Source organism: Vigna umbellata, chromosome 9, assembly GCF_029865625.1.
Source record: "Vigna umbellata cultivar VRB3 chromosome 9, Vumbellata_1.0, whole genome shotgun sequence".
Lineage (NCBI taxonomy): Eukaryota > Viridiplantae > Streptophyta > Magnoliopsida > Fabales > Fabaceae > Vigna > Vigna umbellata.
The window spans coordinates 30,956,704-30,971,869 of record NC_142173.1 but is presented as its reverse complement, the minus strand read 5'-3'; the positions used below and the strand labels follow the sequence as shown (position 1 = coordinate 30,971,869).

The following is a 15,166-nucleotide window of genomic DNA, read 5'->3' as shown; positions in this document are numbered from 1 at the left end:
ATTGCATTGACAAGACGGACATACATCAACAGTAGACAACACAAGGAGAGTGCAAGGGTAAGCTTAGGTAATTTAATTCATACATATCACATACAATTTTTAACACAAGCATTTAACACACAAGACATGCACCAATACGTATAAGCAAAATATAAATCATCCAACTACCCTAAGACAGACCGTCCGGACTGTGTGAATCCAAGTAACCGCAGGCGTTCATGCACCCGGTTGGTGTAGTAACTGGCATTCCCATCAGCTGCCAACCGAGGTTAACCCTAATGGCCTCCTGCCATTCCCACGCATGACCTACTCCCTCTACATGAGGAGAGCACTCACGGAATATCAGGATGATCAGCCATCAGCGATTTTTCCTTGGTCACACTTTACCATTCAACATAATCATTCATAGAGACGTTCCTCCTTGGAACGCTCGTTCAAATTCCAATTTCACAACTTCATCTCAAATATGGTTCGCATACTTCACAATTCCCTCAACATCATACTTTCATTCTTAGTTACACTTCTTTAAAATACGAACGTTAATTCACTGTATAGACGGACGCTATTTGGATAACAGGACGAACGCTATTTCGAAAGTAGGACGAAAGCTATTTAGAAAGCAGGACGAACGCTATTTAGAAAGCAGGATGAAAGCTATTTAGAAAGCAGGACGAACGCTATTTAGAAAGCAGGACGAAAGCTATTTAGAAAGCAGGACGAACGCTATTTATACGCGTGCTGAATAGGAGACCTTGCGTGATTTAGAACGTACGCTCATTATAAAGTCGAACGCTATCAACAACGAACGCTCGACAAAAGGTCGAACGCTAGCAAAGACGTACGCTCGACATAAGGTCGAACGCTAGCAAAGACGCACGCTCGACATAAGGTCGAACGCTAGCAAATCATTTATTCTTGTGAACGAACGTTCGGTCTAAGACCGAACGCCACTTAGTACTGACACTAAATTTAGGATTTCAAATGGGGACGCTCGTTCTAAGACAGCATCCTTTCCAAAACGAAAGAATTTAACTCTAATTCAAATTTAGAGAAGACGAACGGTAAATGACCGCACAAGGACGAGCGTAATTGATCAATCAGAGACAGAATATTTTTCCAGACTTCTCGTTTTACAATGACTTTACAGATTTTCATAACTTACGATTTCTCTCCACCATAATTCTCATACATTCCAGAATTCATATTATCATCTCATCAATATAAAATTTTCCAGTTCTAACATATCATCATCAACATCCAGTTCAAAACATTAACATTCCAAATCATACAGAAAATTTAATCATATCCTAAATCATGCTTCTACTTCTCTGCGTACAGTTCAACCAATAACATCATAAACATACAGTTCAAAGCATTTACCATCATATACAACCAGTACAACATACACGTACATGCATACTTCAAAATTCATATATTTCATACAATTCACATCCAACACACTTCCTTACTGTCATAAACATCAACCAAGTATTAAATCAAATTACTCAAGCTTCCCTTACCTGGTTCAGCAGTGACTTCCAAATGCTAAGGTTTCGCTCTTGCTCTCACAGATTTCTATCCAGCAACTTACACAACCAAATCCACTTAACCTAATATCACGAAACCATAGACAGATCAGACCCCTAACCCACGCATGCAACCAGAATTTTGGTTTGCAGGAACAGAAGAGAAGAACGTTCCAGGGAAGAGAACTCACCAGTCACAGAATGCAAACTTGATCGGTTCAACTGAAAGCTTACAGCTCCGAGAATGATCCTACGGTTTCTGAAATGGAAACAGAGGTGCTGGTGGTGAGTGATCGTAGAGAGAAGATGGAAAGGGTTTAGAGAGAAGTTGGAGAAAAAAATGGTTAGGGTTTCGTGAGGAAGAAGATGAAAGCTTGAATTGAAGTGAAGCGTATCAGAGAAATTATTTTCTCTTCCTCGCCAGCCAGCCATGCATTCACGCACTGCCACATGGTTTTCCACTAACGTTTTAGAAGCTTCTGTCGTGACAGTAGAGTGACAGCGCATGCAGAGGGTAAAAATTTCCTTCCTCTACGCAGAACCAACGTCCAATCCACTGCATGCCACTTGTTTCCCACCAAGCTTTCCGGAACGCTCCCTCAGTGACACATGGCAGGCGCATGCAGATTGGTTTTGACGTGTCAAAACGTGTTTAATGGTGATTAAAGAGTGGATTTTGGTGCGTTAATTATTTAGGGCTTCACAATCTCCCTAACTACAAAAATTTTCGTCCTCGAAAATTCTAAAACTTACCAGTTAAACAATTGAGGGTACAGCTCCTTCATGGCCTCTTCAACCTCCCATGTTGAGTCTCCAGTCCTCGCATCCCACACCACCTTCACCAGATTAACTTGTTTTCCCTTGTAGAGCTGGATACGACTATCTTCCACTCGGACTGGTTGCATTTCCAGGGTTCGGTTTGGACGAAGCTGAACGTCTTCCAACTCCAGTACGTGTGATGGATCAGATATGTATCTGCGGAGCTGAGAAACGTGAAAGACTGGATGCAGGTTGGACAGTTGAGGTGGTAGGGCTAGTTCATACGCAACTGATCCAATCTTCTTCAGAATCTGATAAGGCCCTACGAACTTGGGTGAAAGCTTCTTTGGACGGAGAACTCTTCCCACTCCAGTGATTGGATTTAATCTGAGAAACACGTGATCTCCAGCAGCGAACTCCAAGGGTCTTCTCCTCTTATCAGCATAGGATTTCTGCCTGCTTTGAGACGTCTTCAGTCGTTCTTGAATTAGTTTCACCTTCTCGGTTGTTTGCTGAATTAACTCTGGTCCAGTGAAAACGTTCTCGCCTTCTTGGAACCAACACAAAGGTGTTCGACACTTCCTTCCATAAAGAGCTTCAAACGGAGCCATCCCTATGCTTGCTTGAAAGCTGTTGTTGTACGTGAATTCAACGAGCGGCAGAACTTCATCCCAAACTCCCACATGATCTAGGACGCACGTCCTCAATAAATCCTCAAGTGTCTGGATGGTTCGCTCAGATTGGCCATCCGTCTGTGGGTGATATGCAGAACTCATTCGTAGTTGACTTCCCAACTCGCCTTGCAACGATTGCCAAAAACGAGACGTGAATCTCGTGTCTCGGTCTGAAATGATACTCGAAGGAACTCCATGCAAGCGAACGATCTCCTTCACGTACAACTTTGCCAGATTCGTCATTGACATTTTCAAGTTAACTGCTAGGAAGTGAGCGCTCTTAGTTAACCTATCTATGATCACCCAAATCGAGTCATGGTTTCTGACTGTGCGCGGTAGATGGGTCACAAAATCCATAGAAATACTGTCCCACTTCCATTCTGGAATCTCCAATGGCTGCAGCAATCCACCTGGTCTTTGGTGTTCCGCCTTTGCACGTTGACAGGTTAAACAAGAAGCTACAAAACGTGCAATGTCACTTTTCATTCCAGGCCACCAGAATGATGAACGGAGATCCTGATACATCTTAGTCATGCCTGGATGCATGCTAAGACGGCTATGATGTCCTTCCTCCATTATAATCCTCTTCAGCTCACCATCGTTTGGAACGCAAGTTCTATCCATATAGCGCAGTAAGCCATCCGTACCAATATTGAATTCTTTAGCCTGATCTGTGCCGAGCGCACTCAATATCTTAGTCAATTCCTCATCTTCACGCTGCTTCACTCTGATCTGCTCAAACACATCACTGGAAAGTACCAGGTTACAGCATCTAATCACGTTCGCTCCCAAATCGAACCGTAACCTTAGATCTCTAAAACTTTCTACCAAACTCAGCTCCTTCACCATCATTGCCGAGACTCTCACAGCCTTCCTACTCAAGGCATCAGCCACCACGTTTGCTTTTCCAGGATGATATAACAGCTCGAACTCATAATCTTTCAAGAACTCCAGCCACCTCCTTTGCCTCATATTCAATTCCTTTTGATCAAAGAGATACTTGAGACTCTTGTGATCACTAAATACTTGAAACGTTGCTCCATACAGATGATGTCTCCATATTTTCAATGCAAACACGACTGCTGCCAGCTCCAAGTCGTGGGTGGGGTAATTCTTCTCGTGGATCTTCAACTGCCTAGAAGCGTACGCTACTACCTTCCTTTCCTGCATCAGTACACAGCCCAAACCTTGAAACGACGCATCACAATATACTTCAAAAGGTTTGGTCGTGTCTGGAATGACCAACACTGGGGCGCTCGTTAATCTCCTCTTCAATTCCTGGAAACTCTCCTCACAACGATCAGTCCATGCAAACGGCTGATCTTTCCTGGTGAGATAAGTCAGAGGGGCTGCTATCTTAGAAAATCCCTCAATGAACCGTCTATAGTAGCCCGCGAGCCCCACGAAGCTTCTAACCTCTGTGACCGAACGTGGGCGCTCCCAATCCAGCACTGCTTTCACCTTGGCTGGATCCACTGCAATCCCTCCTGCAGAAACGACGTGCCCCAAGAACTGGATTTCCTTCATCCAGAATTCACACTTTGAACGCTTGGCATACAATTCTTTCTCCCTCAACACGCCCAAGACAATTCTCAAGTGGTCTTCATGCTCCTCAACGTTCTTAGAATAGATCAGGATGTCATCAATAAACACCACTACAAATTTGTCCAGATACGGTCTGAAAATCCTGTTCATGTAGTCCATGAAGATTGCAGGTGCGTTCGTCACTCCAAAGGGCATCACCACATATTCATAATGACCATAACGAGACCGAAACGCTGTCTTATGAATATCTCCCTCCTTCACTCTAATCTGGTGGTAGCCCGAACGTAGATCAATCTTCGAAAATATGCACGCACCTTGCAACTGATCCAGCAGGTCGTCTATCCTTGGAAGGGGATACTTGTTCTTGATGGTCAGCTTATTCAGTTGCCTATAATCAATGCAGAGTCGAGAGCTGCCATCCTTCTTCTTAACTAACAACACAGGCGCTCCCCATGGTGAAGCACTTGGCCTGATGAACTTCTTATCCATCAATTCTTCAATCTGCATTTTTAACTCAGCCAATTCTGCTGGTGCCATCCTATAAGGTTGAACCGAGATGGGTGCAGCAGTGGTCACCAAGTCGATCGTGAACTCGACCTCACGGATAGGAGGTAGACCAGGAACTTCATCCGGAAAGACATCCGGGAATTCATCTACTACCGTTCGTCCTCCACTGCTCTCGTTATTGGACGAACGCTCAATTTCGCTGTCTTCATACGTCAGGATCAGAAAACAGCTCGCTCCTTCCATGATGTCCTCCTTCAACTGACCACGATCAACAGATAATTCTTCCTCCTCCTCTCCTGGAAAGACCAACTCCTTATTTCCACAATCAATGATGATCCGATTGGTGGCCAACCAATCCATCCCCAGAATTACTTCTAAGTCTTGAAGGGGTAAGCAAATGAGGTTGACCTTATATCTACGCCCCTCAACTTCTATTGGACATCTCACACAAACTGTGGACGTCTTAATCCCACCAGCCGCTGGGGTTGACACCACCAGGTCGAACTGTAATTCACTCTCCACTAACCCAAGCTTCTCAACACATGCCTTCGAGATGAAGGAATGAGTTGCACCCGAATCATACAACACACCACAAGGCTTTCCAAACAACAAGCAAGTGCTGGTGATGAGCGTACCTGAACGAGCGGCCTCAGCACCAGTAATCGCATACACTCTCCCCGTAGCTTGTGCACGTCCACCTCTGCCTTGTTGAGCTCTCCCAGCGTTCGGCGGTCTCATTGCCGCACGTCCTCCCACACTGCACTCGTTCTCCAAGTGCCCATTCCTTCTGCACTTAGTACAGTATTTTCCCCCATTCAGTTGAGGACAAGCCCACCGAAGATGTGGTCCTCCACACTGAAAACATGCTACATTCCTTGACTGTCCAGACTGTCCGACAGTAGTCAAGGCTTGGGATCCACTCGCGTTGCCTGCTGGACGAGCGTAAGGGGATCCTCTCTGATTTACATTCCCCTTCGAGACAATCGGCCCCCTTACTGTTTGTTGTTTCTTCAAACGTTCCGCCTCTGCCAAATTCTTCTCCAACACCTTAGCCCTCTCAACCATGGCAGGGAATGTTCGGATACACAAACTGGAAATTACCACCTTCAGGTCACTGCGTAGACCGTTCTCAAATTTTCTGCACTGCCACTCCTCACTAGTGGCCATTGTATTGAAGCGAATCAAGTGTTTAAACTTGTTCGTATATTCCGAAACTGACATTCCTCCTTGGACGAGCTGTAGAAACTCAACCTCCTTGGCAAAACGGACACTGTCAGGGAAATATTCCTCATAGAACTTGTTTCTAAATACTTCCCAAGTAATCTGCTGTTGAGCGTCCATCAGAATGGCTCTGGCACTCGCCCACCAATGGCTCGCCTCTCCAGTTAACAAGTATTCAGTGTAGGCCAAGCGGTTCTCATCTGGACACCTCTTGGCATTGAATATCCTTTCCATATCCCTCAGCCACTGGTCAGCTTCGTCCGGAAGACACTTTCCACTAAACTTGGCAGGGTGATGCTGAAGGAAACTCTCCAAACTCCATTCAGCATTCGGTTGGGCAACGTTTGAAGAGGATGCTCCAGGCGCACCTCTAGTTGCAGCCAAGATCTCCATCAACTGCCTTTGCGTGTTTTCAGAGTTGACACGCGAGGCCTCCAAACCTTGCATAGCAGCTTGGTTTTGCTGCATCAGGGTGGCGTTCTGTTCCAGCAACGTGGTGTTCTGTTGATGCAGCCGTTCAACTACGGTTTCCAACAACCTAGTGCTGCTGGACGTATCGGACTCACTCGGTTGGGGAGGTGGAGGGAGTCTAGGCGCCATTCGTCCTCTGATTCATCAGAAAACTAGCGTCAGAATTGTTCAAAAGTTAAATGAGCAATAACTCATCCAGTACATAACAAGCACACAACGAAAGCAAAGTATGCTCATAACCCTACATGTCCTTTGATAGAACAAAACTGCTCTGATACCAATAAATGTAACATCCCAATAAATAGTAACTACCATTAATTAGAATTAATTACAATTAACAGTAATCAGTCATCAGTCTTTACAACTAAACAAGAGACAGAAACCGAACGGCTATAAGTTCCAGCGATTACAAAGTCGAGCCCCAAAGTAAACAACGAAAGCTAAAAACGAACGGTTTTACAATACAATAACCGAACGTCCAAAACGCTAATAAAACTACTAACAGCTACTAAGAACGAGCGAGCTACTGCTCGGCTTTAACTTCCACTTCGACCAGGTTGGCGTCCTCCAAATTTTCTTCTTCCAACATAGCATCAAGTGGCGCCTCCCCATCTGCTCACATCCACAACGGATGATCATTGCATTGACAAGACGGACATACATCAACAGTAGACAACACAAGGAGAGTGCAAGGGTAAGCTTAGGTAATTTAATTCATACATATCACATACAATTTTTAACACAAGCATTTAACACACAAGACATGCACCAATACGTATAAGCAAAATATAAATCATCCAACTACCCTAAGACAGACCGTCCGGACTGTGTGAATCCAAGTAACCGCAGGCGTTCATGCACCCGGTTGGTGTAGTAACTGGCATTCCCATCAGCTGCCAACCGAGGTTAACCCTAATGGCCTCCTGCCATTCCCACGCATGACCTACTCCCTCTACATGAGGAGAGCACTCACGGAATATCAGGATGATCAGCCATCAGCGATTTTTCCTTGGTCACACTTTACCATTCAACATAATCATTCATAGAGACGTTCCTCCTTGGAACGCTCGTTCAAATTCCAATTTCACAACTTCATCTCAAATATGGTTCGCATACTTCACAATTCCCTCAACATCATACTTTCATTCTTAGTTACACTTCTTTAAAATACGAACGTTAATTCACTGTATAGACGGACGCTATTTGGATAACAGGACGAACGCTATTTCGAAAGTAGGACGAAAGCTATTTAGAAAGCAGGACGAACGCTATTTAGAAAGCAGGATGAAAGCTATTTAGAAAGCAGGACGAACGCTATTTAGAAAGCAGGACGAAAGCTATTTAGAAAGCAGGACGAACGCTATTTATACGCGTGCTGAATAGGAGACCTTGCGTGATTTAGAACGTACGCTCATTATAAAGTCGAACGCTATCAACAACGAACGCTCGACAAAAGGTCGAACGCTAGCAAAGACGTACGCTCGACATAAGGTCGAACGCTAGCAAAGACGCACGCTCGACATAAGGTCGAACGCTAGCAAATCATTTATTCTTGTGAACGAACGTTCGGTCTAAGACCGAACGCCACTTAGTACTGACACTAAATTTAGGATTTCAAATGGGGACGCTCGTTCTAAGACAGCATCCTTTCCAAAACGAAAGAATTTAACTCTAATTCAAATTTAGAGAAGACGAACGGTAAATGACCGCACAAGGACGAGCGTAATTGATCAATCAGAGACAGAATATTTTTCCAGACTTCTCGTTTTACAATGACTTTACAGATTTTCATAACTTACGATTTCTCTCCACCATAATTCTCATACATTCCAGAATTCATATTATCATCTCATCAATATAAAATTTTCCAGTTCTAACATATCATCATCAACATCCAGTTCAAAACATTAACATTCCAAATCATACAGAAAATTTAATCATATCCTAAATCATGCTTCTACTTCTCTGCGTACAGTTCAACCAATAACATCATAAACATACAGTTCAAAGCATTTACCATCATATACAACCAGTACAACATACACGTACATGCATACTTCAAAATTCATATATTTCATACAATTCACATCCAACACACTTCCTTACTGTCATAAACATCAACCAAGTATTAAATCAAATTACTCAAGCTTCCCTTACCTGGTTCAGCAGTGACTTCCAAATGCTAAGGTTTCGCTCTTGCTCTCACAGATTTCTATCCAGCAACTTACACAACCAAATCCACTTAACCTAATATCACGAAACCATAGACAGATCAGACCCCTAACCCACGCATGCAACCAGAATTTTGGTTTGCAGGAACAGAAGAGAAGAACGTTCCAGGGAAGAGAACTCACCAGTCACAGAATGCAAACTTGATCGGTTCAACTGAAAGCTTACAGCTCCGAGAATGATCCTACGGTTTCTGAAATGGAAACAGAGGTGCTGGTGGTGAGTGATCGTAGAGAGAAGATGGAAAGGGTTTAGAGAGAAGTTGGAGAAAAAAATGGTTAGGGTTTCGTGAGGAAGAAGATGAAAGCTTGAATTGAAGTGAAGCGTATCAGAGAAATTATTTTCTCTTCCTCGCCAGCCAGCCATGCATTCACGCACTGCCACATGGTTTTCCACTAACGTTTTAGAAGCTTCTGTCGTGACAGTAGAGTGACAGCGCATGCAGAGGGTAAAAATTTCCTTCCTCTACGCAGAACCAACGTCCAATCCACTGCATGCCACTTGTTTCCCACCAAGCTTTCCGGAACGCTCCCTCAGTGACACATGGCAGGCGCATGCAGATTGGTTTTGACGTGTCAAAACGTGTTTAATGGTGATTAAAGAGTGGATTTTGGTGCGTTAATTATTATTTAGGGCTTCACAAATTCAAACAAAAAATAATGACCTTTAGCTCATAATAACTGAACCCTTTTTTTCTCTAACACATTATTTTCTATTTTTCTACTGTATGTAATACATAGATTCAAATAGATTTGTCAAGGCTGTTTTATAAGGAACATGTCTTGAATTGAACAGCTTCAATGGGTAGTTTGTCATTTGGAAAAGCACAATCAGTTTTATCTTTCTGTGGCAGCAATGCACAAGGTGGAGGAGTGACATTATTGGTAACTCCAGCAACATCAGTGCAATTCCATTGAAGCTTCTTCTTCTTCAGTGCACTCACTTCGATAGTCACATTAGAAATGCAGATTCCAGTAAAAGGGTCGTTGGAGATTCCTTCAAGTTTTGCAGAATATGTAACATTCTTGGCAACAACATCTTTGAAATTTATTCCGGTAATGGTAGGAAGTGCTTTGGGGTCATAGTGAGAGTCAGGGTGTTGTCCATAAGAACCAGTCATCCAAAATACATATTTCATGGTATTCAGATTCAATCCTCTCACAAATATGTTCTTCACAAATCCACCTCTACCAACTGCTGTTTTGATTCTAACAGCTGATTCTGTGTTGATGGCAGTGAGATCTTCAACTCTAACATCTTCAATTCCACCAGACATTTCACTGCCTAGTGCAACCATGGCACTGTCTGGGGATATACAAGTCACTCTTCTGATCACTAAGTGTTGGGTTGGCCTTCCAAATTTAATACCATACTCATCCCACCCGCTTTTTGCCGAAATGCAATCATCACCAGAAACAATGTAGCAGTCTTCAATCCTAGTGTTTGTGCACGAATCTGTGGAGAACACAAAACTTAACAACAATTTCATAGTGCTTGTTACCTAATCAAAGTTTTGCAACATGAATGCCCTTATTTTCACTGCATATACAACATACGAAACTGACACATTCCTTAGATGTTGTGTTTCTGTGTCTTTGTCATAGTATAGAACAGAAAAGAAACAATTATATATACCTGGGTTTATGCCATCTGTGTTAGGAGAATCCACTGGGGCAAGAATGGTAAGCCCTTTTACGATTATGTTACTGAAGATGTAAAGCTTGATCAGAATAGTGATGCAGACTATACATGAAGGAAAAAGAATAAGCAGTTTTAAGAAATTTGGTGAGAAAAAAATGAGAATCTTATCAAACCTGCTGTAAATTGGATGGACAAACCAAGTTGGGGAATTGACCAAAGTGAGATCTGATATTTGGATTTGATCAGAGTACATGATCTCAATCATGTAGGGCCTTGTGAGAGTCAACTGATTCTTGTGGAACTTGTCCCACCAATAAGATCCTTGTCCATCAATTGTACCATTTTGACCTAATTACCAATTTTAAAGAAATCCAATTCAGAAATGACTTAGCCAGTAATTTCAGAAGAACTTAACAATCTTTAAATAATAGAATATTGTTTGTGTAAATGATTACCAGTAATTACAACATCAGTGAGATTAGTCCCAAAAATTAGACTGCTAAATCTTCCACCAGGAGCATCTCTTCCTCTTCCATAAGAAGGTAGCACAGCAAGATGAGGCCATTCTAATTCGTTCTGTTAATGTGATGAATGTAAGTGACAATTTTGCCAATTTTTTTTAAAATAAGAAAAATCTAAAATAAATAATTTAAAAGAAATTTTAAAAAATCATAAATTAACACGTGTGTGACACACTGTTTATCTATCATTAACTATTTAGATGTTGATTTAACATAAATTATGAAAATTGAAATCATCTACACTGAGAAAAAAAAGTAAATAAGTCTTGAATAAAGTCAATAAAAATTAAAGTGGTATTAAGTCTATCTTTTAATATCAACTTAATTTAATTTTTATTATTATTACCAAATTAAAAGATTCTATATATAATTTGAGAAACAAAAGGGGAATGTGTGACATGTACTAAAACAGCAACAAAAAAAAATTATGACAATTTAAATTAGATGACTTTAAGAAAATGGTATTGAAAGAAATAATTTCTTTTATCTATTGAAATTTAATTATGAAACAAATAAGACATGATAAATTAGAATGCATACATACATACATATATATATATATATATATATACATACATACATATATATATATATATTATATATATATATATATATATATATATATATATATATATATATATCTAGGTTATGTATACCTGAGAAGCAAGAATAACAGCATCCTTCTGAAGAAAAAGAGTGAAATGGCTTGTGAGATTAAAGGGTCCTGTTAGCCATTTTCCTGGTGGCACAATAAGTGTTGCACCTCCATCAGAAGCATATTGGCTGAGTTTGCTTATTGCAGATTGAAAAACCTTTGTGTTTGATGTTTTCCCATCACCAACTCCTCCAAAATCTTTCAAACTTGCACTGTGCTTTCTGCAATTGATGGCAGGATATTCAATCTTGCCCAATTCACTGTGAACCCTACTTTCTGCTACCTTCACATTCACTGATCCCAATATCAGAATTAAAGAGATCACACCAAGGACCTACACATATATCACCAAACTCATCAGATCAGTTCAACTTAAAGCATCTGATTGAACAATATGCATCTGAAAAATATATATACTAACAACACTAACAAAAAGTTTGCTATAAAAGTTATCAGAATCCAAATGAAAGTGTATAAATGCATCCCAAAAACTGTGTTAAGAAAATCTAGAGATAAGAGAAAAGAATTACATGATTAATATTTCTGAGATGCAGAAACTGCTTCATGGTATGAGAAATACCAGAGTGAAGTTTTAGTTGTGGAGTTTTCCTAGAACAAAAGATAGAGACATAGGCAAATATATATATATAGGGGTTATGGATACCAAAGCACTGATGATAATGTTTAATTGTTTTAAAATTTTCATTTATTATATTAACTATTTGGTATTTTTCTTTCTTTGACTCAATTTTATACAATGTTTATTTTGAACGAGGAATAAATTATGGCAGTTATAATTACCAATAAATAACAAATTAATTGACATATTGATTGAGTGCTTTTTAGCATTAATAGAGTTTTATAAATAACTCAAGTATAAGAAGAAAAACGGACATAGAAAATGAACTGAAAATAAAAATTTTTAAATATAAATAGTCAAATCTAAAATAATAAAAGAAAGACAAATTAATTAATACGACTTACACTGACCGAATATTTTTAATATTAATAGAGTAATATATTAAATTTAAGAGGGAAAACTTTTAAAAAGAAAATTTGAAATTAAATATTTTTAAATGTCAATAGTAAAAAAAAAGGTTTAAGTTCAAAAGAAAATTTTAATATAAAAATAAGTTTATTTATATCAACAATTGGTCATATAACATCTCAATTTTATCACTTTAGACATGTAAAATATATCGAAAACAATAAAATATATCGAAAACAATTTAAAAAATCGACTAGACTATCAAGAAAAATATCTCACAGATCAAATTTCTTTATCAAATATGCTTCAACAACTACTTTTCTTCTCCCCACATCAATAAGTGATTATCATAAAAGAAAGAAACACACAATCAAAACAGCACACAAAAAAGCATTATCAAAATTCATGAAAACATCGATGAACTAACGAAAATAAATATGTCAGTAAATATAAATTACCAACAGATTTTACAAATTTATCGACGGTTGCATTATCAACGAAAAAATTCATCGATAAATCTATCGATAATGTGTATTTCACTTATCGACAGAAAAATATGAAATATGCATTACCGATAAACAAAATTTGTTGGTAAATTAGACAAAAAAATGCGAAAATTTCCTACCCACTTTTTCTCTCTTTTCGAGAGCCACAATATTTCTTTCTCTTTTTCACGTGAGGCCTTCATTTTCTTTTCTCTCTCTCGCGTAAGGCAGTCCCATCTTCTCACACTTCTCCCATCTCAACTCAAAGCTCTCGGAGCACCACTTGGAGCATTATTTCACGCCACAATATCCTTTTTCAAGCGCATATAACCACCACATGTGATAAAGGGAGAATGTCTTTGTTGCGACACAAGGAGTTATTTAGGAATGATGAAGGAGCAGCACAAATATTGAATTGACCACATATGTGTTTCAAAACTTACAAGAAAGAACAAAATCTCATAGTTGGAATTTCTTGATTAGCATGGTCGTGGCCTGGTGTGCTGTTGGAGATGAAGAAAAGATCGTTGTTCAAAAAATAGATTGGAAATTTTTTCCAATTTTAGGGTTTCTAAAACAATTAAGGCACCAAGGTTGAGATTTTTATTTTGGTTTTGGTTTTGGAAAGAAGATGCATTTTTGTTTTGCTTTAAGAATGAAGGAGGACATTGATAAAAAAATGAAAATCTGAGAAAGAAGACGAATGAGAGAGAGGAAGAAGGTGAGCCAGATCATGGTTTTTACCAACGAATTTCTGAACGGATTTTTCATGGTCATGAGCTTGTAATTGTTGTTTGAGCTGGACAACAGTGTTGTCAGAACTGTTGGATGCAGATGGTTGATCTTTCAATATACCTCTTCTAGTAGTGTATGTTAAAGACAAAGTCGTCTATGCGCCTAAACGCTCCCATGTTTTGAAGTTTAATCAAATAACATTAAAAAGAGATAATAATCAGAAAATAACTTAGGATGAAAACACAAGACTTAGCCTAAATCTCAAACACACAAAACCTAGAACCAGAATCCCCAACATAGAAAAACTTAGAAAAACACTTAAATTCTTAGGAAATAGAAAAACATCTAGGTCAAAACACCCAGACGCATGACTAAACATTATTGTGCCTTAAGCGTCTAAGAGAGTTGAAGCCAAATGCTTGATGCTCATAATACCTGAAAAAGGTATTCAGAAAATAACTTAGGGTGAAAACACAAAACTTAGAACCTAAATCCCAAACACACAAAACCTAGAACCAGAATCCCCAACATAGAAAAACTTAGGAAAACACTTAGGTTCTTAGGAAATAGAAAAATATTTAGGTCAAAACACCTAGACACATGGTTAAAGGTTATTGTGCCTGAAGCATTTAAGAGAGTTGAAGTCAAATGTTTGATGCTCATAATACCTGAAAAAGGTATTCAGTGTAGGTCTAGAAAAGAGAACAGGTCGAGACGATGCCTCTGACAAAACATATTAAAAGACACAAAATCAAAACATAAAAGAAAGCTTAAACAAGTTAAATGTTATCTGTCTAAAAGGAGACAAAACCAAAAGAAGCGTTTACTTGACTAGTGATACCATAAGCTTAACTAGTACCTCGTATAACAATGAAGTAACTATATACGTTTGGTACCTTTAGAAAAAAAACTTAATTGCAGAATGCTACCTAACGGTAGAAATTCAAAAAGCACTTTGTTGTTCTGAGTAAGCATTAAATCACATTAAATGCTCAACGTTCAAAAACAACAAAAGTGATAAGAAACTACATATATACTACATGCACAATTTACTCTAAGAATGTTCATAGAATGTTCTTCACTTGAAGTCATACCTAAAACGATCGTAAAACCTACTTCAAGCAAAGTAGTGAAAAAGCATGTCTGCTCTACCAAGTTGACTTACCAAACGGCTGTTGTACGAAGAAGAAAGTGAAAGCACGAGTATCA

At 39.5% G+C, this 15,166-nt stretch overlaps 2 protein-coding genes across 2 annotated transcripts; both read right to left on the bottom strand.

The window, feature by feature from the left end:
* Positions 1–2,275: 2,275 nt before the first annotated feature.
* Positions 2,276–7,699, bottom strand: LOC148193196 (uncharacterized). Its single transcript, XM_088099379.1, has 6 exons — positions 7,677–7,699; positions 6,207–6,602; positions 5,057–6,101; positions 4,107–4,480; positions 2,951–3,920; positions 2,276–2,596 (listed from the first exon to the last, which is right to left on the bottom strand). The coding sequence occupies exons 1-6, from the start codon at positions 7,697–7,699 to the stop codon at positions 2,276–2,278; spliced, it is 3,129 nt and encodes a 1,042-aa protein (XP_087955505.1).
* Positions 7,700–9,656: 1,957 nt separating this feature from the next.
* On the bottom strand, positions 9,657–12,388 carry LOC124837237 (putative polygalacturonase). Its single transcript, XM_088098873.1, has 6 exons — positions 12,280–12,388; positions 11,751–12,083; positions 11,029–11,149; positions 10,747–10,921; positions 10,568–10,638; positions 9,657–10,387 (listed from the first exon to the last, which is right to left on the bottom strand). Exons 1-6 carry the CDS (start codon positions 12,313–12,315, stop codon positions 9,699–9,701), a joined length of 1,425 nt encoding a protein of 474 aa, XP_087954999.1. The 5' UTR covers positions 12,316–12,388; the 3' UTR covers positions 9,657–9,698.
* Positions 12,389–15,166: the final 2,778 nt, after the last annotated feature.

Coding starts and splice junctions, on each gene's coding strand:
- LOC148193196 (XM_088099379.1), bottom strand. CDS start 7,699: ATGGCTGATCATCCTGATATTCC. Junction 6,102..6,206: donor GTTTCGGAATATACGAACAA/GTTTAAACACTT, acceptor GGTAATTTCCAG/TTTGTGTATCCGAACATTCC. Junction 4,481..5,056: donor CCACTGCTGCACCCATCTCG/GTTCAACCTTAT, acceptor TTCTGGATGAAG/GAAATCCAGTTCTTGGGGCA.
- LOC124837237 (XM_088098873.1), bottom strand. CDS start 12,315: ATGAAGCAGTTTCTGCATCTCAGAAATATTAATCAT. Junction 11,150..11,750: donor CTGTTATTCTTGCTTCTCAG/GTATACATAACC, acceptor TCACATTAACAG/AACGAATTAGAATGGCCTCA. Junction 10,922..11,028: donor CACTGATGTTGTAATTACTG/GTAATCATTTAC, acceptor ATTGGTAATTAG/GTCAAAATGGTACAATTGAT.